The sequence below is a fragment of the Mus caroli genome, unplaced genomic scaffold, assembly GCF_978045245.1.
Source record: "Mus caroli unplaced genomic scaffold, Mus_caroli_1 scaffold_3, whole genome shotgun sequence".
Classification (NCBI taxonomy): Eukaryota; Metazoa; Chordata; class Mammalia; order Rodentia; family Muridae; genus Mus; species Mus caroli.
Window position 1 is genome coordinate 86,689,379 of NW_028227258.1, and position 24,778 is coordinate 86,714,156.

At 39.6% G+C, this 24,778-nt stretch overlaps 1 protein-coding gene across 2 annotated transcripts in view; it reads right to left on the reverse strand.

The window, feature by feature from the left end:
* Positions 1-9,165: 9,165 nt before the first annotated feature.
* The window catches only part of Serpini1 (serpin family I member 1), an 85,145-nt gene continuing 69,532 nt past the window's right edge, over positions 9,166-24,778 (reverse strand). For both annotated transcript variants that reach the window (XM_029475432.2, XM_021158510.3), the window contains exons 7-9: positions 13,798-13,884; positions 11,388-11,477; positions 9,166-11,031 (exon numbers count right to left, since the gene is read on the reverse strand). In XM_029475432.2, the coding sequence (XP_029331292.1) occupies positions 10,955-11,031; positions 11,388-11,477; positions 13,798-13,884 (254 nt within the window). In that variant the 3' untranslated portion in view covers positions 9,166-10,954. The remainder of the gene's footprint in view (positions 11,032-11,387; positions 11,478-13,797; positions 13,885-24,778) is intronic.

Here is a 24,778-nt window from a genome sequence, read left to right on the forward strand (position 1 = left end):
AGACGGACACCCAGATCTTGGAATCATATTAATCTAGACAGAGGTACATGCCAAGAGACCGTGGTTTATTGATAGTATACCACAGAGCCATATAAAGAATTGGAGGCAAAGGTTAAGGTCTTAGAAGTAGTAGTCTTAACAATAGGGCAGGACATAGCATATATTAAGTCTAGAAAGGCAGACATTTCAGATATTAGCAATAGTCACTTGGACACTTGGAACATTGATGAATTGGCCAGAGATTTAAAGATAACTTAAGTACATTGAATCCTCTGGATTGGGTTCAATATATTATCGTACTTGCTATTATTATTGGCACTATTTTATTAGTAAATTGTTGTGTTTCCACTCATCTTTAGAGCACTCCTAAGATCTATAGCTACAACGAGGCGGGACATTCCGGAACTTCAGCAAAAATATAAGAATGGGAGAATGCTATGCACGCTCCAGTGAAGTTCGCTTGGCAGGTCGAGAGGCCTGGGAGCACTCATGAGGCAAAGAGTTTCACAGAAGCTCACCTCCTGGAATTTTGGCGTTCTCATAACCCGTACATTCTTACCCTATCCCCGCGTTAGTCTGGTGTATGGATCCACGTGTTCTGCTGTAGTATCATCTTATTAAAAGTGCCTTTTAAGATTGAATTCTGATATAGTTAAGCCTTCGCCAGTGTTCCAATATCCTAGAAAGACCTTGAAGCCGACAACTCGGAATTCAGTAGGAATTCAGTAAGGAAGTTACCTATTCAGTAACGAATTAAGCATTACAAAAGATGGAGCCTGCAGCTCAGGGCTGGTGTGCAGAATGTTTACTAGGACAATAAGGACAGTCTTAACCAAATAAGGATTTACCATGAGAAAAGTTAGGGAATCCCACTGAGACAGGTTTCTTCACTAGGCCCAAGGAAATCAGGCCGAACTATAGAGAAGAAATAAATTTTATGCCTCAGTCCAGCCTTTCCTTTTTATATTAATAACAGGGAGGAGATGTAACCTCCCCCCACAAGCCTGAAGCAGGCTGAGCCAGACCTTGACTTTGCTTACCACTAAGGAGATCACCTAGAGTGGAACCTGCCTCTCTGGATCACTCTATTGTTCTGCCACTGCCGCTGCTCCTACCTGCTGGGAGTCTGCCTAGCTATTCTGGAGCCTACACGTGGTCACCTGCAGCTGGGCTCCAAGGATGATTTGGTGGGAATGGGCTTCCCCTCTTCTTTATATAAAGCGTGTCTGCCATTAAAATTTTGAACCTTGAGCAGACTAGCTTATCTTGGTCCCATTATTTCTCTACCCACCTAGATTCCCTCTTCTCTTCCAGTTCCGAGATGCCTCCCAGGCTTGAACCCGGACATGAGAGCCACAGGCCAGCCCCAACAATTTCACAATTGTTAATATTCTAAAATGCATATGATTTTTTTATCATATACATGTCTAATTATGCATAGGAATAAGGATTCTCCAGAAAGGGTGATTACTATATTATTAGAGGACAGAGTTTTGATTTACTACATAGGTCACCCAAAACCAGTTCTGGCCAGACTGGAGCTTCTATTCCTCAAACTGAATAAGGAAATATAGTTGAGAAGACTTTGAACAGAAACAGTTTAAAGTTGATCATTATCAGCAGTGAGGAAACTTGTTCATATATGAGAATATGCATAGCCTGGATCCAGATATGGGTTCTGGAAGTTTTAAAGTTACTAGGTTTCTTCTTTCCTGGAGGCAGAGCAAGTGCCTGAAACTAGGCTGTAGAATGAATATTATTAGGTGTGTGTGTGTGTGTGTGTGTGTATGTGTGTATGTGTATGTATAGTCCATATTTCCAAGCAAAACTATCTCCTATGCTCACCTGCCTCATGATCATGAAAGGGGCAGTATTTTCTTCATCAAATTATGTAGCTTTACACATTTTAAAAGTCAATCCTTATTTATAATAGCCAGAAGCTAGAAGCAACCCATATGTCCCTCAATGGAAGAGTGGATACAGAAATTGTGGTACATTTACACAATGGAGTACTATTCAGCTATTAAAAACAAAGACTTCATGATTTTGTAGGCAAATGGATAGAACTAGAAATATCATCCTGGGTGAGGTAACCCAGACCCAAAAGAACACACATAGTATGTACTCACTGATAAGTGGATATTAGCCCAAAAGCTCAGAATAACCACAATAAAACTCAGTCTATAAGAAGATTATCAAGAAGGAAGACCAAAATGTGTATGCTTCAATCCTGCTTAGAATGGTGAACAAAATAATCATGGGAGGCAGAGGGAGGGAGGGACCTGAGAGGAAGAAATAAGAGGGAAGGAAAAGGGGAAGTAGGACCAAGTATGGAAAGAGACAGAAGTCCAGAGAGTCAGGAGAATGAATAGAAGTAAGTAGCAGTGGGTGTGGGGAAGGGGGAACCACCAGAAAGTCCCAGATGCCAGAGAAGTGAGAGGTTTCCAGGATCCAATGTGGTTGACATCAGTCAAAATACTTAACAGAGGGGAGATAGAACCTGAACAGACCACCTCCAATATATAGACATGGACCCCAGCTGAACGATGGGGCCACCCACCCATCTCAAAATTTTTAGCCCAGAATTTTTAACCCTGAATTGTTCCTGTCTACAGGAAACACAGGGACAAAAAATGGAGCAGACTGAAGGAAAGGCCATCCAGAGACTGTCCTACCTTGTGATTCATCCCATCTGCAGACACCAAACCCTGACACTATTGCTGATTCCAAGACGTACTCCCAGACAGGAGCCTGTCCTCTGAGAGGCTCTGCCAGCATCTGACTAAGATAGATGCAGGTACTCACAGCTAACCATTGGACTGAACCTGGCGACCCGAATGGATGAGTTAGGGAAGGACTGAAGGAGCTGAAGGGGCTTACAATCCTATAGGAAGAACAACAATATCAACTAAATGGAACCTCCAGAGCTCCCAGGACAAAACCACAATCAAAGAGTACACATGGAGGAACTCATGGCTCCATCTGCATATGTAGCAGAGAGTTGCCTTATCTAGCTTCAATGGGAGGGGAGACTCTTGGTCTTATGAAGGCTTGTTGCCTTAGCATAGGGGAATGGTAGAGGGGTGAGGTGGGAGTGGGTGGGTAGGTTGGGGAACACACTCATAGAGGCAGGGGGTGGGATGAGGTAGTTTGTAGAGGGAAGACTGGGGAGGAGGGACAACATTTGAAATGTAAATAAATAAAGTAACCAATTAATTAAAAGGCAGGGGCTATTAGACATTCTTATATCATCTAAAGGCCACCTGGAGCTCTGGGTTATGTAAATCCAAAGAGAGCAGGTGCTTAGTCAAGAAAACAGGAATTCTTTGTTCAGGGAACAGCTTCAAAAAGAATGGTGATTTATAGAGGTAGAGGATATATGTTGATAGAGGACAGTTGGCATCCTCTGGGCTACTCTACATGCCCTGGGCACATGCAACGGCACATACCCACTCACAGACATATTCACATACATGTAAAGAAGTAACTAAGTAGATCCTTTAAACTAAAACAAAGAGTTGAATTACAGGCTCTGTCAACTCATTTACTGAAGGTCTTCTAAGAAAAGCACCATTCTCATATAGATAATAAAGCCTCATTTCTCTACCCCAAGGTGGTCTCCATTCTTTTTTTTTTTTTTGCTCCTGGATTCTATGATGTTCTTTAGAAGTATGTAGCTGCCTCTTGTGGAAGATAGACATGCATGTTCTGAGAGCTCAAAGAAAAAATTATTTATGGAGAATTATTGCCAAACAGCCTGCTGTGACTCTTAGAGCATTTCTGTGTATCTGTTGAGCCAGGCAGCTGCTCTGTCTTGCAGACTGAATGTTTAAGTGCATTGTGGTTGGCTTTGGTGGTTTGTATGAAAATGGCCTTTGTAGGCTCATTTGGTGTGGTCATGCTGGAGGAAGTGTGTCACTACTGGGGGTGGGCTTTGAGGTTGCAAATGCTCAAGCCAACCCAAGCCAAGTGTCACTCTTTCTTCCTGCTGCCTGTCAATCCAAATGTAGAAGTCTTAGCTACCTCTCCAGCATCGTGTCTGCCTTCATGCTGCCATGCTTCCTACCATGGTAAGAATGGACTAAACCTCTGAAATGTTAAGCCAGCCCAAATAAAATGTTTTCCTTTTTAACTGTTCTCATGGTCATGGTGTTTCTTCACAATAATGAAACCCTAACTAAGACAATGGCCTTGAAAGAACTAATCCTTTTCTCATGGGAAAGGCCCATATTCGCTATCCAGTGCAATGTAGAAAATATTTCTGGACTGAGTACAAAACAAGAAATTTTTCCAGGGACTGTCTGTCTCTTTCCCCCCTCTGTCTCTCTCTCTCTGTCCCTCTCTGTCCCTCTCTGTGTCTCTGTCTGTCTGTCTCTCTCTGTCTGTCTTAGTGTGTGTGGGTATTTTGCCTGCAAGTCTATGCATCACCTGTCAGTAGAGCCTAGAAGAAAGTGTTAGATTTTGCAGGAACTGGAGTCCCTGATAGTTTGGACCCATTGTATGGTTGATTTAGAAATAGGACCTAGGTTCCCTGCAAGAGTGCCCAAGGCTCTTAAGCGCTGAGCCATCTCTTTACTCCCAAGGGTTCTGCTCTTATGCACTCAATAAGTCTAATGTGCTTTATAGCTCTCCCTTCTCATCTCTCTGCTGCAGTGGTTCTCAGCATTCCTGTTGCATTTGATTCTTTAATACAGTCCCTCACGTTGGAGTGACTGCCAACTGTAAAGTTATTTTCATTGCTACTTCATAACTGTAATTTTACTACTGTTATGAATCATAATGTAAATATATGTGTTTTCTGATGGTCTTAGATGATTCCTGTGACAGGGCTGTTAGATGCCCAAAGGAGATGCAACCCACAGGTTGAGAAGCACTGTTCTGGGGCCTCAGGAGCCAAGAGAAATAGGCCAGCCAGTTCCTTGGGTGCTGCAATTGCTGCCAATAGGGACATTTCTTTTCACTTCGACTCAGGATTCTCCTGCTTTCTACAGCATCCAAGAGAGTGTGCCAGACAGTTCCCACCTTGCAAGGCCAGTGGAATCTCAGGCCCTTCACATTTTGACAGTACCTATGTTCCTCCGGAGGGGCTGGGCACTGGCAGGGTGCCTGAACTTTCCCAACTTAACCCTCTCTAGCCATTTATGCCACACATATCCTCTCTTATAGATGCTTTTCTAGGCCAGCTGCTTCATCTGCAGCCCCCCATCCTTGTTTCTGGGGAAGATTTAGTAGGGAGCTATTGGAAATGAAGGATTCTGATCATAAGATTTGAAGGAAAAGCCACCAAGTCTGCCCTAGTGGCAGAGCATTGAGACAAGTTAAGGCTGGCCTGGGTTGCCGAGTGAGTTCTAGGTTAGCCTGGGCAGCTTACTGCAACCTTACTCACGATAAGAAGGAAGAAGATCAAAGATGGCTTCAAGGATAAGGGCCCTTGCTGCTCTTGCCAAGGTCCATGTTTCGGTTTCCAACCCCAACATGATGCTTCATAATGAACTTAAGGGGTCTAGTTTCAGGGATGCGATGCCTTCTCTTCTGGCCTCTGTGGGCCTTAGGTGTGCAAGTGGTACACAGACAAGCACTTAGGCACATACACAGAAAAAATTAGGATGTAAATGTAGCTTATTTGTGGTTATTAATAATATAGTAATACAGTATATCAGTGGTACGGTATGTGCCTAGAGCATTCAAGACTCTAATTAATCTCCAGTACCATATAGACAAAAATGCCAAAAGACACAACAAAGCCCCAGGTAGGTACCGTGAATTTATATCCAGAATGACAGTTTAAAATGTTAATTCTAATAAAAACAACGTACAGTTAACATTTTAAAAAAAAAGTCAAAAAACCATGCATAAACTGACTAATTTTCAGTGTAACAATGTTTTAAGCCACAGCAATTCAAAATATTTTAGAGAGATTAAAATCTTATTAATAGCTTAGTAGCATTATTTATTCTTATTAAAAATAGATCAACGCATGGTAAAAAGAAATCGCAGAGTCACATATACTAGCATTGAATTCTAGCTTTTTTTTTTTTCTGAACAAGTCTGCCTCTTTCAGGGATTCTTTCCTCTGATGTTATATGTATTTATGATGAGAACCTCTCTGTTAAATATCACTGAGCTTCAAAGAGTGAGCATTGCTTTAATTAGCATGAGGTCATCTGGGGTTTCTTTCATGATTCTTCTCATTTGTGGTCCCACAAAGCCAGGAATTACTGATGGGAATCTGAGCTAGTCAGGCTTAGGAGAGAAGTCACTCTTAAATAACTGTCACCTTCATGTAGTCACAGGTAAACCAGTCACCTGTTTGTTAAACAGTGCAATACAGTTAGACTATCACTTAATCCTTTTCAGTTATGTAGTTGCCTATTACATATGCAACTAATTGTTCTAAATCTTGCTTTACACTCTTTCAAAACTGGCAATATTTCTTGTTAAAATGTTAAAAAGGTTAAAAATTTGGATGAGAAAGGACTTTCCGAGCACAATCTACATTTAGATGAGTTTCATGTCATAAAAATATCTTTTCTCTAATGGGGTTTCCTCTAGCTCTGGAGTAAATACCATCAGTGCCCTGATGGAATAGCAAATGGCTCCCCAGTGAAGAATACGGATGGACTCCCATTTACAGACTCGTTGAGGAGACAAATATCCAGTGCAGAAGAGTAAGCTCTTAAAACAAACATGAACCGAAAAAGAAAAATGAAATCCAGATGCCCACAAAACAAATCCACCATGCACACAATGAGACACATACAGAGACACACAGAGATACAGATAAACACACAGACACACACATACACAGAGACATCCTCACACTGAGAAACCTATATCGAGACACATATGAGTAACATAAAGACACATCCGGGCACACACTCACTGAGACAGACAGTGATAAACACCAATCTACAGGCACATGAAGACACATAACATGAAGAGAATGGAATGGAATGATTTACCAGTTCAATTTGAAAGTAGGAAAATTACTAAATGCTGTGAATAATAATGTGATTTGTCAGTGGGCCACTTATCAAACACTCCTTTTTATTCTTTAATCCTTTGTTTACAGTCCAGTATTCATCCCCTTCCTAGTCTGCCCTCTCCTGACTGCTCCCCATCCCATACCTCACCCCCTGTCTCGAAGAGGATGTACCTCCCATCCCCCAACCCTCCCCCACCCCCAGACCTCCCTACTCCCTAGGGTTTCAAGTCTCTCCAGGGTTAGGTGCATCTTCTCTCACTGAGGCCAGACCAGGTAGTCCTCTGCTGTATATGTATCGGGGGCTTCATATCAGCTGGTGTATGCTCCCTGATTGGTGGCTCAGTATCTGATCTGGTTGGGATCAGAATCTCTCTCTCTCTCTCTCTCTCTCTCTCTCTCTCTCTCTATATATATATATATATATATATATATATATATATATATATATATATAATGTATTTTATTTACATTTCAAATGTTATCCCCTTTCCTAGTTTCCCCTCTGTCACACACGCTTAATGATTCAATCAGTGTTCATAGATGAAGAACTGAGTTGGACTATTTGGACCCATGGTCACTCAAGCCTGGAAATTCTTTTTAATTGTTGCTTTAGTCAACTGGAGATTTGTTTTAAGTTTATTTCAAGAATTTCTTTGAGATTATAATGCAATTACCACATTTCTTTCCCCTCAAATTCTTAGCCTCTTTTTTCAATTAATTCTTATTGAGCAAATACATACATATGTATATACATATATATTTCCAAGTACAACTTGCTCAGTTAGTATAATATTACTTCTATTTATGTAACTTGTTAATGTGCTCCAGAACATTAACAGACCATTTAGCCTTCCCTGAAGCTACTGGCAGCCTTGGGACTTACAAAGAGTGTTTCCTCTACCTTAGCGAATTCTGCAGATTAATCATTTAACTAAAGAATCTTGCATTGGGTCTGCTTTAGAAGATGGACCATGACCACGAGGCTCTGAGCTTAAGGCAAAGTTGCAGAGTTTTCACCAATATTTTTCCTTTTCTTTCTTTTCTTTTTTTTTTTTTTTTTATTTATTATATGCAAGTACACTGTAGCTGTCTTCAGACACTCCAGAAGAGGGCGCCAGATCTCTTTACGGATGGTTGTGAGCCACCATGTGGTTGCTGGGATTTGAACTCTGGACCTTTGGAAGAGCAGTCGGGTGCTCTTACCCACTGAGCCATCTCACCAGCCCCCTTTTCTTTCTTTTCTTGTTTTTTTTTTTTTTAATTGTATTTTATCTTTGCTCAAGATTGCAGAAAAGATCTTTACTTCAAAAAGACAAGTTTCAACTGGTTTAACTTGCCTGAAGCTATTAAATAAAATGGTGCTATTACTCTTGTTTTAGAGAAAAACCAAGATAGATTTTCAGATAAGAAAAAAAAATGACTATCATTATAAATTCAAGAAACTGACTATATATAAAAAAATCACTGAATTGTGTTCTGTATAAGATGCATATTTAATGAGAAGGAAGTATGTTCTTTACTGTATTTTCTTCTGATTTTCACTGTTCCTATAAAATGAATGTCTTGAGTATTTAAGTAAACACATAAATGATACTTTTAGTATTTGTTTGGACTTGATGGTGATATTAAAATAGATCAGAGTCTATAATTATTCATTCCAGTCTGTTGCATACAGATGAATAACTAAATTCAGTTACTATCAAAAACTTCAGAATGGTTGTTGATTTCCTCCCAAACATAAGTTTGTAGAATAAAAGTCCTTTCTATGCACAATGTGTGTGTGTGTGTGCACATGTGTATGTGTACTTATAGTAATGATTCATTGTAAAGAGAATAAAACAATTGGGAAATATGAAATGCTAGTTTTTCAAGAGAAAGAAAACTATTGAAATTAAAAGCCAAGTCCAAACAAAAGAAAAACTTGAAGGTCAGGGAAATGGCCCCATAGGTCCAAGTCCTTGATGTATGACCTTGATAACTCAAGTGAGATTCTGGGATTCCAAGTTGGAAAGAGGCAATCAATCTCTGGCATTTGTCCTCTGCCTTCACATACATCCTGTGGCATATGAATGTCTGTGTTCCGGTATATACACACACACACACACACACACACACACACACAGAGAGAGAGAGAGAGAGAGAGAGAGAGAGAGAAATACTAAATTAATACAAAGAAAAGCTTGGTATTGTAAATTATTATTTCTAGCTTTTCTGCCAGTACAAGAACATCCATTTTCAACTAAGTAACACCTAACTTATACGCATATTGAAATATTTTAAGATTAAAAGTTCCAAGAATTAATTCTTATATCTATTTTTAATAAAAATTAACATTTGGGACATCACATAATCACATGATTGCATAATGATGTTTATTCTTCCTTACAGGCCATACATTTGTTTAACTAATGAACATATAGATATAGCTATAGATGTCATATTAACAAGAAGGATACAGAGATAAAGACTGTTCTTAGCAGAGAATGTGAACACTGAATTAACACCAGGCATCCCAGCTTCATAAATTATAAATGAAAACAAAAGCACTATTGTACAATAACATGAAGATTTATGAATAAACTACAAGTCCTCTGAAAATATAAGCTGTAAAAGATTCATTGTTAAGTACTGTGTCCTCGGATAGTCATAAATTCTTTCATGGGTATTGCCTATAAATGTCTCCATATTTTTAACAACTGTATTTCAAGTGTTGTAATGTACAGAAGAATCTTACATTTATCCATAGTATGTACTAGAAATACTTCGAGATCACACCAGTGCTTGACAAAGGCATTGGATTATTAGTGTAGATTATCTCCTCCCTTCACCCTCATCTCTCTAATCTCAGTCTGTGAAAATGTGAGGCTGACTTCAAGTAAGACTTTGCAACCCAAGTGACTATCAGCAAAGGCAATGGTCAAATATCTGTGGCATCATTTGGATGTCAGCAATGATAGAAAGCTGTGGTTCCCACTCTACCTTAGACATCCTGGATAAGAACCTATATTTGTAATAAGTGAACAGGTGTCAGCAGGAGATACTAAGTTTAAGAAGCACGGATTCCATATGATGCACAATACCAGGAACGTTTTTTATAAAGTCATTACACTTATTTTCCTGGTACACCAATGTACCACTTGATGCCTTTCTTGGGCATAGTCTAGAGAGTGTTCAACAGTGTGATTTTATCTTTGTGTGAACATCACAAAAAAAAAAAAAATCACTAAAATGTAAATGGTACACGGGATTCCCTCCATGGGGCCTCTTGATGTCATCCAGAATAGCTAATGAAATATCTGAGCTTGCTAGTAGAGTCATGTGGCATACTGGTTCACAGGAAACTTTTAAAAATAAATAAAAGAGTTATACTTTAATAAATTAAAAGTATAATACTACAGTATATACAAAATATACATCTATGGGCCTTACATATCCCACATTTCCTCCTAAATCTTTTGTCATGGAATGCCACACTAAATAACAATCTCAATTTCTCTGGCCTTTTGGCCTCCCCTTCACAGTATTGCTTATTATATATATATGTATGTTGCTTACTTTGGTGTTTGATTCTGCATGATTATGAAGAAACTCAGAAACAACAGTTTCTATATTTTTGCCTTGTAGAATCATTTTACTACAATTCCTAAAGAAACAGCATAGGTTTCAAATCTCAGACACAGTATTGTGTAGACTACAACTACTTTCAAAATGAAAAAAAGTGGTTCACATTTTCAATATGTACTTTTATTTTAAACAGCAGCACACCAGACACAATGACACAATGGGACCATACTCTTTATACTGATAACATTTTTGGACAGGCTAACTTATAGGTCACATGGATTACTACTATCCAGAACTATTTAAATATTTTCTTAAGTAACACTATAAAACAGAAATCCTAAATATATACCACTTGCAAACATAATGTGCTTTGTTCCTGCTTTCTTTGTACTCAAACGTCGTTATTTAAAGTTCCTCAAAATCATGGCCACTTGTATTCATTGTTTCAGGGTTCATGACTCGTCCCATGAATAAGATTATGCCTGGATTGGTTTGGGAATGAACAGAAGAGGAAAGAAAACCATGAGACCTATATTTCCTGGAAGCAATGTTTGGAAAAGTAGAAATACACATTATTTTGATTTTTTAAAAGCATAAGAACATTGAATATAATCTTAAATATACATATTTAAGATATATATATATGTCTATATATGTCTCTCTCTCTCTCTCTCTATATATATATATATATATATATATATATATATATATACACACACATATATAGAGACACATATATAGACATATATATCTTAAATATAATATATATATATAATTTAAAAATAGACAGCTTCTTTGTGCCTTGGGAAATAATGTTGTATGCACATAAAACACTTACCAGATTTCCGGTTCCTGATAAGATAGAGAAATGGATGGTCGACAATAACCTGAGGGTACAGCACAGCCATCCTACTAATCGCAATCATTCCTATGGTGCAGAGAGAAAGTAATTACATGTCTATGGATGTGCAGAGACTCACGAGAACTTTAAAAAAAAAACAAAAAAACTTAAGTCTATCCAATTAATGAAAAGGCAACAATCTACAGAAAGCAGGGGTTTTAAGGAAGAAATGTCTTAAAGGCATTAACATTTTTCCCATTAATTTATTGACTCACTTTATATCCCGATTGAAGACCCTCTTCTTTCCAGTCCCTGCTCACACGGTCCTACCCTCTACCACCCTCCTCTTCACTTTTGAGTACTTGGAGGCCTCCCTGGGTCCCAACCTACCCTGGCATGTCAAGTCACTGCAGGACTAGGCATATCTTCTCTGACTGAGAAGCAGACAAGGCAGCCCATAATGTTAGAAACAGGACAGGCAGGTCATAGAGTCAAAGACAGGCCCCCACTCTTCTTGTTGGGAGAACCACATGAAGACCAAGCTTCACGTCTGCTACGTGTGTGTGTGTGTGTGTGTGTGTGAAGTTGGTACCTTGGCCCAGCCCTTGTATGCTCTATGATTTGTTTTTCAGTGTCTGGGAGCCCCCTAGGGTCCAGGTGAGTTGACTCTGTTGGTCTTGCTGTGGAGTTCTTATGCCCTTCAGGTTCCTCAATCTTTCCCCCATTTCTTCCACGTGGCATTAACATTTATACTTGATATATTAAAGAAAAAACCCAACCCTATACAAGTCATTTCTTCCATCTACACCAACCAAGATAATGGCATGCTTTACTCTTCCTGTTGTAAAACTGTTAGTCTAGGACACATGTTTGTATTTTAATCAAAATGTCTTTTCAATTAAGGGGAAGAAGAAAGAAAGGGTTGCCAAATTTAAGGGAGTCGTTCATATTTTAAACGTATTTGTGTTGTTTGTCGAAAGTGTACACTGACGTTCTATAGGATAATAAAAGAAAACTCAGCAGCCAGAGAAGCGGGTTACTCACGGTCCTACTTATTTGCTATGGTCTGCTTAGTTGTCAGATAATTTTAATAGTTTTTTCTTTTCTATAAACTAATGTCTGCTTCCTTATCCTCTTGAAAGCATTGTTAGCACTGATGGGGGTTATAAATAATACATGCCAGTAAGCTAACATACCACCATGCAGCAGAAAGCTTTAGTAAATTTGATTGTATCTGTTTAACACTTAATGGAAGTAATCCTAAAGTCAGTAAGGGGAAGCAGGGAATGGAAGGGTGAATCATTCCTGGTTATCTAGGGAAATCACAACCATTAGAATGATCAAGGGTGAAGCTGGGTAAAGGTTCCATCAATAAAGTTTCTGCCCCACCAATATGAAGACCTGAGCATCCACGTAAAGATGCAGAAGATCCTTTGCATCATGTAAAAAGCAAGGCATGGTAGGCTGGGGTACATTTTAACTCAGTGCTGGGGAAGTAGAAAGACTCTTGAGGCTGGTTGGTCCGCTAGTCTAACAGAATTGGTAAGCGCTAGATTCAGAGAAAATATTGTCACAAGAAAATAAGATGGATAGTTACTGAGAAAGCCACTTGATGTCCACCTCTGCCTCACCCTCTGACACACATAAATACCAATGTGTGCACACATGAATATGTATTCATCACATACAAAAATGATGAAGGACAATCAGCTATTACAATCTGGAAATGGAATATATGTCCATTTAAAAATTGATAATTTGAAATTATTTTCTTAGCCGGGCAGTGGTGGTACATGCCTTTAATCCTAGCACTCTTGGTAGGTCAGGTTGATTTCTGAGTTCCAGGCCAATCTGCTCTATAGAGGGCATTTCAGGGAAGTGTGGGCAACACCAAAATTCTGTCTCAAAAAAACCCCAAAACAAACAAACAAAAAACAAACAAAAAACCAAAATTATTTTCTTATGAGTATTATTATTATTTAAAAGTACTTAAAAGTATATTTATATCTATCAATTCTTATTTGTATGCTTAATTTTCAAAACCAACTTTCCACAGACAAAAATTAAGAACTAACTCCCATGAGTAAGTAGGAAGGAAAACAATGCTTGAATATATATTAGGAGAATATTAAAAAATGGTTTATGGAAACATTTCTGCAGGAGGATCTTTTCTTAGAACTGCCACTGTGTGGTGCCTCATTGGAAAGCTAGGCATGGATCTATCATACATTTCACATTCTATTGAGAACATTCTGGCTGCTTTAAAATCTGCTTGACTTCTGACTTGGAATACAGTGGCCTCTTTAGTATGGTTTCAGACAGGGATCTCCATTTCCACCTAAGAATGTTTAAAAATATAAATTTTTAGAAGGAGTCAGAAGCATTCAGAAAATGACTTGGTATCTACCAGAGGCGGCAGCGGCTTCTGACCCTTCTTCATTAACCTCAATGCAGGACTTGTGAACAGCTTTGGAGAGGAACAGCTCTTTCTTATCTGAAAAGAAGAAATTAGGTCATTAGTGACAGACACAAAGAAATATTTGACACTGAGCGTTAGTAAGTTTGAGAGCTCTGAGAAACCAAGATACTGATATAAAAACCAAGATGATGACAGATTTTACTTAAGGCACAGGAGAACTAGCAATGGTGTGGTTTCAAATTTGCTCTCATTTTATAACTATTTATTAATTTACCCCTTTCTTTCCTTCAGTAATTTCCCAGTGTTTATTTCTCTTTTCCTTTATTTCTGGGAGTAGGGGAGCAGAAACTCGGCCTTTAATATTGAACTCAAATGATTTCATAATTAAAAATAAAAATACATTATTTATTGCTCTCTAAGTTGAAATAAGAAGTATACAATGGAAACTCGTGAAGATCCAGAAATAAGGTTATTCACTTCTCAAACAATAATTTTTATAATAACATAGATGCCATTAACAAGAAAAACTAAAACTGACATCTGGACTATAGAAATGTGAAAAAGAAAAAATATAAAATAGCATTCAAGTTTGGTTTATTGTCTTATCTGAACACGTGAAAATACATTACCCCAGGATCATATTAAAAATACACATTTTTAATAAAAGGAAGAACATTTTGTGCATTGAATTTTCTTTCTGCTTACTTTGAAATTCATGCCAGTTGAGGTATATTTATGATCCCTAAACTTTCATATGCTCAGATCCCACAGAAATCAATACATGACCATATTGAAAATCAGATCTTAAAATGAAGTCATTAGAAAGGACTCTGATCAAGTATGAACAGTCTCCACTCAGCAAGGGGACTTGGAACTAAGATCGCTCCAGAGGACAGTGGAGGTGCGGTGTTTAGTTCCATGTGTCGGTTTCTCCAAGCTTCCATGCTTAGATACTGGAACTGGATCTGGATGTTTCTGGGAGCCCATTTTTGTATGCAAGTTAATGCTTAAATTGGTGGATTTTTGATAAAGTAGTTTGCTTTCCCACTGTGGGTGGGCCTCAGCCAATCAGCTGAAGAAGTAGTATCAGAACAAAGACATCTCTTATAAGCAAGAAAGAATTCAGCCAGCAGATAGCTTTGCCCTCAACTATAACTCACAATACCTGGGTCAATTGCTAGAAATAAACCTATTATCTATCTATCTACCATCTACCTTCACCACCCCCTCTTCTCTTGATTTAGCCATATAACTATCCATCTCCCATAAAACGGAAAATTATCTATCTATAAACACACACCTAAAACATATATTGTTTAGGCACATTTATACACACATATATGCACACACATGTCTTGAGTCTCTGGAGAAACATAACTAATGTATGTGTGAAGATAAGTAGAGAAGCTGTCATCTATAAGCCAAGGAAGGAGGCCTCAGAATATGACAATCCTCCAATCCTTTTGTGAAGGAAAACGGAGGAGGAATGAATGTAAGGGAGTGAGGAAGAAGGTGGGAAGAGAAAGGAGAAGAGATATATAAATATACACACACACATAGACACACAATATACAAATAATTTCCCCCTTTCATTTTCCTTATCTAATCCTCCCATATACCTCCCTTGGTCTTTCAAATTCACATTTTAAAACTTTTGTTATACATATAACATATACATTATATGTCATATAATTATAATTATATAACTATATAATTATATATATATATTCTTAAATACATAAATAGCATCTACTAAGACTATATAATGTTACTCATATAGATGTGAGTTCAAGGCTGACCATTAGTTATTTGAAAACTAACTTGGAAGTTCTTCCTTGGAAAGACTAAGTTGCACAAGCTGTGACATTTTGTTGTGAAGAACCTAGGAAACTCCAAAACTTCTTCCAGCTTCGAGTTGTCAACTCTTCTCCAAGATGAAAACAAGAAGAACCATAAAACACCTGCCAAGTACTGCTGAACAAGGAGAATGCCAGACAGCAGGACAAAGGATTATTCAAGTGTGTTCTGCTCTACACAGGTCTTCCCATTTCTTCAATTCTAGGAGGTCTGAGCTAAAGTGCAGATAAATAACTGGGTTGTTGCTATCCAGCACCATTTGTAGAAGGTACAAATATGCAAAGGGTTGGGCAGATGGCTAGGCTGGCAAACTGCCTGCCACAAACACTTGACCTCAATTCAGATCCCAAGCACCCATTGAGAAGGCAAGCATGGTGGGACACAGTGCAGGAGGAGCAATGCGCCTCCCTGGCCAGCCACACTGGCCCAGCTAAGGAGACCCTGTCTCAAAAGGATAATGTGGAGAAGAGCTGAGGAAGAAACCTGATGTTGACCTCTGGCCTCTGCATACACTAGTACAAATGTGTACATAAACACACATGTACACCTGAATACACACAGAAACACACACACACACACACACATGCAAAGGCATACAGAAACAAAACACACACACACACACAAAAAAAAACACAGTTGATTTACCATTAGACTGAAGAACTGATAATTAACTCTAACCTGTTTTCCATTTTCCTTCAAGTTTTCAAAAACATAATTATCTTCTATAGATGGAGAACAATGATAACTACCTTGTTTTGGTGTGTCTGGTAAACATCACCTGGTTATTCTGAATAATCATCAAGGAATCTAACAATGGCATCTATGAATATACACCTAATAGGTATTCATTTCCTTAGATTATAGTTAGAAATAATTATCACATTATTAAATACCCTATTTCATATATTACATTGTCCTCCAAAACACATTTGATGATTGTAAGAAATATAAAAATGCAACCAAATTTTATGTGAATTATCAAGTATAATTAGCTCTCTTAAATCCCTTTTGCTTTTATTTAACAAAAGGGGAAATATAAACCATTTGATTAATCAGATATCTTAGTTGGTAAACCAAACACATGAAACCAAAGGACATGAAATGGATAAACAATCTAGCAGTTAGCTGATAACTATTTTCAAATTCCGATTTTTTTCATTCCGTTAGACAATGGAAGGTCATAAATCAAGACAATTATGGCCCTGCATGCAAGAGCAATAGAACCCAGGTCCTGGGGCAATGCATGCCCACCCTAACAGCCGAGCCCCACTCAAATACTTTAATGGGGAGTTTACAAAGACACAGAATGATAGTTCAGCCATATCATCATGCAGAGTGAAAACTGCCTGCAGTAACTCTTAGATCCATCCTAATGTACGCAATTAGACACTTGGAAATAAGGAAAACATGACCCCTTTTCACGTGGCCTGCGTCTAAGTGCCTGGAGAGATAGGGAAAGGTTGATTGGTGGACAGGAACTGATAGTTAAATAGGAGTCAGGGTTGTTAACTGTAGGTGATACCATGCTGTACATTTCAAAAGACGACACCGACACATTTCCAAAGGTTTGTTGTAGTAGTTGTTGTTTTGTATTTTTACCAAAAAATGAATAAATGTTTAAAGAGATAGATGTGTTTAGCCTGATTTCATCATTAATCAAGGGCCAACCAAATGGCCCGGATAAGCCTAATGACTTGAGTTTACTTCCTGGAACTCGCACAAAAGTGGAAGAAGAGAAGTTGTTCCACAACGTCTTCATCACCATGCTCTCTAGATTCATATTCCTTCCATACTTACATACACCCTGAACTAGCATACATATATGCACAAATAATAATAAATGACTAATTTTTAAAAAGATTTTAGCGTTGGCAAGACTGCAAAGTAGATAAAGGTGCTTGCCCCCTAAGCCTAATGACCGAAGTTCAATCCCCAGGACACACAGGATGGAAGGAGAACCCTGACTCACAGGTTGTCCCTGTCTTTCTCCTGTGCACGGTGGCACGTGCATGTCCTCCTCAAATAAGTAAATGAATGTAATTGAGAATTTAAATTTTTTTAAATACTAAAAGGTCCATATGTGTATTTGAAATTTTACATGGTACATGATGAAAATGCATTTTTTTTCTATTATTTATATCAGCTAAAAATCCGAGTTTTAAATTAAACCCAGGAGTGACATATACAAATCACCATTTCCTAGGTTGCAGGGGCTGTCACAATGTATCAGAGCAAGGGGAGGGGAAGGCTGCACGGCTTGCACTGCTCACAGGAAATCTTTCTGCACTGGAGCATCCCATTCAAATGCAAACCGATTTACAGCAGGACTCTTCTACCATCTCCTCCTCCCCTCTGCCCTTCTGCCTACTGCCTCACCCTCCGGGCTATTTCCCATTTGCCTATGTCCCAGCACTGCCACAGGCAGTCTCTAGATTCATATTCATTCCATATTTTGTCCTGTGCTCTGAGCTGCACATCATCTGGTTAAAAACTGGCCTCATCTTCACTCCTGCTTCGCTTTCCCACATCCTCCTTGGCCTTTGCCCCCCTAAGGCTCAGATACTACCCCCTGGGGAGACTTCTCTTGGTTTCCTCTGATTCCGGTATCTTTAAATTAGACCTGACCATTCTTTTCCCATGGACTCAGAAACTGATTCTATGAAGCCTTTTCATGTATTATACTTGCATTAATGTCTGTCTCCTCCTGGACTGCCTGCCACCTTCCTTAAGGCAATGGCTATGCTATTCAGCTGAGCACTTCTAGCATCTGGCATACAGATGGGTCTAAAAAGTGAACTCCTGAATAGGGAGTATTTCTGCTGATGGGTTATTTTCTAGCATTAACCCAACACACTATGCTGCACAAGATTCAGCCATTGTTTGAGAGGTCCTAGTTCTCTCATAATATAAGACTGTCTGGGTGTTACCCTTTTGTGACAACACATGGACACCATGGCCACAGTTTCACTCACAATTATGCCTATAAGGTTTATTTTTATTATGAAAATGTATCATATTAATATAAACTAAAAGTTCCAAGAGAAGAGCAATAAGAGAGAGGGAAAAAGCAGAGAAGTCACAGGCTTTAAAAGACCTAAAAATTGGATCAAATTTAAAAATAATGGTGAGATGCAACCTAGGGGGTAGGAGGTGGGGGAACCTCTAGAAAGTACCAGAGACCTGGGACATGAGAGACTCTCAGGACTCAAAGGGAGGGACCTCAGATGAAATGCCCAGTGGTTGGGAGAAGGGACTTTTAGAGTCCTCCTCCAGTAGAAAGACAGCACATTAAGTGGAGAAATGGGGTTGCCATCTCATAGTCAAAATCTCTGACCAAGAATTGTTTCTGTCTAAAAGAACTGAAGGGACAAAAATGGAGAAGAGACTTAGGGAAAGGAGGTACAGTAACAGACCCAACTCTCAAGGGGAGGCTCCAAGGCCTGACACTATTACTGATGCTATGATGTGCTTACAGATAGGAGCCTAGCATAGCTGTTCTCTGAGAGGCCCAATAAGAAGCTGACTGAGGCAGAAACAGATACTTACACACACCCAATGCACTGAAGTCAGGGACCCCTGTGGTTGAATTAGGGAAAAGCTGGAAGAAGCTGAGAACGAGGGTGGCCCTATAGGAGGACCAACAGTTTCAACTAACCTGGAACCCCGAGATCTCTCAGACACTGAGACGCCAACCAGGCAGCATACACCAGCTGATATGAGGCCCTGGACATATTTACAGCAGAGGACTGCCTGGTTTGGCCTCAGTGAGAGAAGATGTGCCTAACCCTCGAGAGACTTGAGGCCCCAAGGACTGGGGAGGCCTTGAAGGGGTGGGAGTAGGTGGCATCCTCTTGGAGACAGGGGGAGGAAGAATGGGATGAGAAACTGTGGGAAGGCAGATTGGGTGGGTGGGGGTAACATCTTGGACTTCATCCTGTGATATTGTATGACAATAAGGAGCCCTCTGTCCTGCCAGGACATATGGCACCCAAGGGACTGCATCTCTCCTGTTGTATTCATCTCAACTCCATCTAGCACATTGCCCTATACCAATAATACACTCAGGTATGAAATGCATTCAATTAGAATACAAGGAGTACTGAAGAATTACTTTTTACTGTGAATTTTTTTCAGCAAGCAAAGCAAAGCAAAGGGATACTATTTTGTAGGAATGTATGTTTGAGTACATGTATGTATGCATTCATGTGGGTGTAAGTTTTTGTATAGATGTATATGTATACACATAAAAGACATCAGGGCTCAATCATGGGTGTTGACCCTCCCCCTCCCCCCGAGAGCTATATACCTTATTTTATGAGACAAAGTCTCTCAGTGGTTTGGAGCTCACTAATTAGTCTAGTGTGGCTCTACCCCTCCCCCACTTAGCACTGCCAGCCTGGCTTTTTAATGTACATTCTAGGGATTGAACTTAGGTTTTCATACGTATGTGTCAAAGACTTATCTCCCAAGTCTACAAATTTTGGTTTCTTTTCTTTTCTTTTCTTTCTTTTTTTCTAAAGGAATTTCTTTTTAATATCAGTACATGGGCCCCAAACAGCCTTCTCTCCTGACCACTGCAGGTACTGCTGTTCAAAGGTTTGGTTGGTTCTACTTTCCTCTAGGCTGCCAGGACCCAGACATTTTTGCAATGGATAAGTGGGAAAAGCCAGCAAACCCCAAGTTCTCCAGAGAGGAGCTGGGCAGAAAACCAAACCCTCGTGAAGAAAGCAGGACAAAGCACTAAGGCATCCATTCAATAACTGAGCTAATATTTATTGAGCAAGCACTTCATTTGACTTGTTGTGTAGGGCACCAAGACTCTGAGGATCTGAGGATCCTATCCTGCTGGCAGGGTGGCCATCAGACAAGTGTTGGCCTCTACTTCCTTTGTGGCACTGTTTCTGAATACAGCCCAATTTAAATAGACTTCTGCGTCACCAAGGGCAGACTTAAAATAACAAATGAAGGGAGTATCATAGCAGAACTTTAGAAAAAAGTGCCTCTAGGCACTCCTATTTTTAGCTTCAGCACCACCCATAAAACTTTAGAAACATTTCCCAGTCTGACTTCTAGATTAGAACAATGTTTGTTTTCATTCAGATTTTGTGCCAGAAGCAGAAAGTATTCACTATTTGTTCATTCATATACTGAGTAGCTACTATATACGCTAGCATACTAAAAACACTTAGCAGCCCCTTCCCTATGAAGGCAGGTGGGCATTAATAAAAGAACACTAATAAAGAAAATCCATAAATTACCATGATTTCCAGACGTGGTTCATATACCTGAGCAGACAACGTAAGAAAGCATGTTGGTAGGTGACAGGGGCAGTGGGGAGCATCTACTTGGAAGAGTGTTAGGTAAGAAAAGATGGAACGGTACATAGGACCTGAGACCCAGAAAATATAAAGGAACCAGCCAGGTGAAGACCTAACGGTGCCGGTGAAACCACTGCAAAGACAATCAAACAGAGCATGTTTAGGCTTGAGTATGGGAAGCAGACCGAGTGGGGAGCAGGGTGAAGCAGCCTCACATAAATCCAGGCAGCATCCATTGGGAGGCTCCCTACACCTCTTTACCCATCTTCCATGCTATGCCAGCACCATGCTGATCTCTGAAGAAAGAATGACCTTCTCACAGTCACAAGTTTTGAAACAGCTTGTAGCTCTGGGGCAAGTGTATAAACAAGACAGTCCAAGCGAAAGGTGAAGAAACAAGGTGACAGATTTAGGTGTGAAGCCCTACCAGGTTCCAGGTGAAGAGAAGGAAACTGCCTAGAAAGAGAGAGGGATGCCAGGCAAAGGGTGACAGCTGGGCTGGTTCTGGAAGAATAAGCAGAGGAGTCAAAGAGAAGGAGGCAAGGTCATTCGACACAGTACTGCAGTTACAAAGTGAAAAAACTAGCAGGAATGACTTGAAGGTCTCCCAGGAGTGTGGATTAGGAGGAAGTGGGTGAGCAGCTGACAAACCATCTCATGTGAAGAGTTTTGACCATGACGTCGGAGAGCCACGACCCTGTCCAGAAATAATGGCATATATTCGCTTTGCGTTTAGATGACACTAGTGAAGAGATAATTAAAACGAGCAAATGCATTTGGGCAGGTAGATCATATTCACTTTTACAATGGTCAGGTAAAAATGTAGGAATAGAAGAAGTTGAGCTGTGGCAGCAAAAGAGAAACAAGCCCTCTGGCTTACAATGCAAGGAGAAAGAAGAAGGGATAAGGATACAGGAGCTGGGCCAGCATCAATCTACAGTGCTTGCTTTTGACCTGAATATGCCTTTCACTGTGTCTTTTTAAGTCCTTTATTTTATTGGCTTCTTTATTAAAGCTTGTACTTTATGCTGAAGGATTTAGTAGTCTCTTTTTTCTGGCCCCTTATGCCATCCAAGAAGATTACCTATTAATCCAAATGTCATTCATTTCTATTATAAAAATAGCCCTCCTCTATACAAGGATCCTGGCTGCAACTGTCTAAGCATTTTAAATGGAACCTGAGAAGAAAATGATTCTTAGTACATTCCATGTTTATTGTATGAGTCTTTACTGTGCTTTATGTTAATGGAATTTAGCATTGGAAGCAATGGCTATCAAATTGAGATGAAGTCAACATAATGAATATTGAACAGCCTACCTCATTCACATTTGCATCCATTGAATACTGAGCAAGTTAAATTGATGGGCACTGAGGAAACATGTGTCACAACCAAACTTTGGGGCATTTATATTCTACCTGGGATACTAGATGCATAAGTAACATACATATGAAATCAGATGTGTGATGCACAGCAAAGGGGAACATAAAATACCGGGCTTAATGAGTGACTGTGCCTAGCTGATGTAATCTCTGTGGCTTGATGATGTTTGGGATATCTGGAGGTGATGTTCAATTCAAATGGAAGAGATTTCCCAGATGGGAGGACCTGGGGAGAGAGGAGGTGCAGAGCAAATGTTCAGAGTCACGAGAACATAGGCTAAGTAGAACTTGAGAGAGGAGTGTGAGATTATTTTTGCGGAACAGGCAATACTAACCACAAAGGAAAGGTTTTGAGCGGGTGCCGCAGTGACCTGAGAGTGAGTGCTAAGGTGATTAATCTTGGCAATGGAAGATTGGAGAGAGATTGGAAACCATTTAGCAGGTTACTGAAGTAGCCTAAGGCGGCAGTTATAAGCATCTAAACAAGAGTGGATTCAAAGGTATAGAAATGAAGGCGCCTCCGCCAGGAGCTTAGCAAGAGATTTCCAGTCACTTGTTTCTCCTGATGCAAAAGGAGTTTGTTTTCCTTTTCATCCATCACTTAAGTATCTCACATTTTACAGCAACGATGGACAGTTCTTTGAATGCTTTCAAATTTACAGGTTGACTATACTATTATTAAGTGGTTGTTTAAATAGATTTTTTAATATTAAAATATTTTGTTGACAAGGTAACACATGCACAAGGTAATATTACAAACGGTATTAAGATCTGTAAGAAATAAAAATTTCAGCCAAGTTAGATGGTTCTATGGGTAAAGTGCACCCATAGAATCATGAGGACCTAAGTTCTGATCCCTAGTTCCCATGTGAAAAAGGCAATTGTGGCACAATACACGACCATCCCAGCTCTAAGAAGAGACAGATGGATCCCTGAGGCACACTGGGCAGCCAGTCTAGCCCAAATGACAATGGCTAAATTCAGTGAGAGATCCTTTCTTAAAAGAACATGGAAAGGAAAAGAGAAAGACACACAGGGTTCATATTTGCATGAGAATGCTTACCAACACACACATACATACACACACTATCACACACATACACTATCACACACACACACACACCATACACACACAAACACACACACACACACATAAAACACACACACACACAAACACACACACACACACACCCATCACACATATATGTAGTTAAAAATAACAATGAAATGAACATTCCTCTCTCACCTGGTGTGATAGTTTGTATATCCTTGGACCAGGGAGTGGCACCATCTGAAGGTGTGGCCTTGTTGGAATAGGTGTGACCTGGTTGGAATGGGTGTGTCACTGTGGGTGTGGGCATAAGATCCTCACCCTAGTTGCCTGGAAGTCAGTCTTCCACTAGCAGCCTTTGGATGAAGACATAGAACTCTCAGCTCTACCTGTGCCATGCCTGCCTGGATACTGCCATGCACCACCTTGATGATAATGGACTAAACCTCTGAATCTGTAAGCCAGCCCCAATTAAATGTTCTTTTATTAAGACTTGCCTTGGTCATGGTGTCCGTTCACAGCAGTAAAACCCTAACTAGTATACCTGGGAACATATATCCCTATTCTAGAGCCAAGAGATGCTGTTACTTTCTAAGTTGCTCAAATATTCTCAGCATTCAAATACTTCTTTCTATTCAGACTTAAAGATGTCGATACTTATTCTTTTCAGTCTTTTGCAAGGGGTCTTAATTGGCTTTTGATTTATTTTCTTCTTTCTTCCCATTATGATTTCTCGACTCCGTGACTTTCCATACTCTGATTAAAAATTAAAAATGGGGTACAAAGAAGTTTCAAGAGGAATCTCGAATATCTGAGAAGCACATAAAGAACTGTTGAACATCCCTTGTCATCAGGGAAATGCAAATCAAAATGACCATGGGATACCATCTCACACCAGTCAAAATGGCAATGGTCAAAACTCAAGTGATAGCACAAGCTGTGGAGGATGTGGAACAAGGGAACACGCTTTCATTGCTGGTGGGAATGCAAATTTGTACAACCACTGGGCAATTAACCTGGTGGTTTGTCAGAAAATTGGGAATAGTTCTATCTGAAGACCCAGCCATACCACTCCTGGGAATATACCCAAAAGATGTCCCACCATGCCACAAGGACACGTGCTCCACCATGTTTACAGCAAGTTACCCAAGTTAAGGGATAAGGACACAACACTACTCACAAAATGTTGATCCAAAATTTATTTTGTCTACAAGAAATACAGGAACAAAGTCATAACAGAGAGTATCCAATGAATAACTTCCCTAACTTGAGACCCATCCCATGGACAAGCACCAATGCCTGACTACTCACTTAACAATCAAAGAATTCTCATTTTGCATAGAGGTTTGCTTCAGAGGGTGG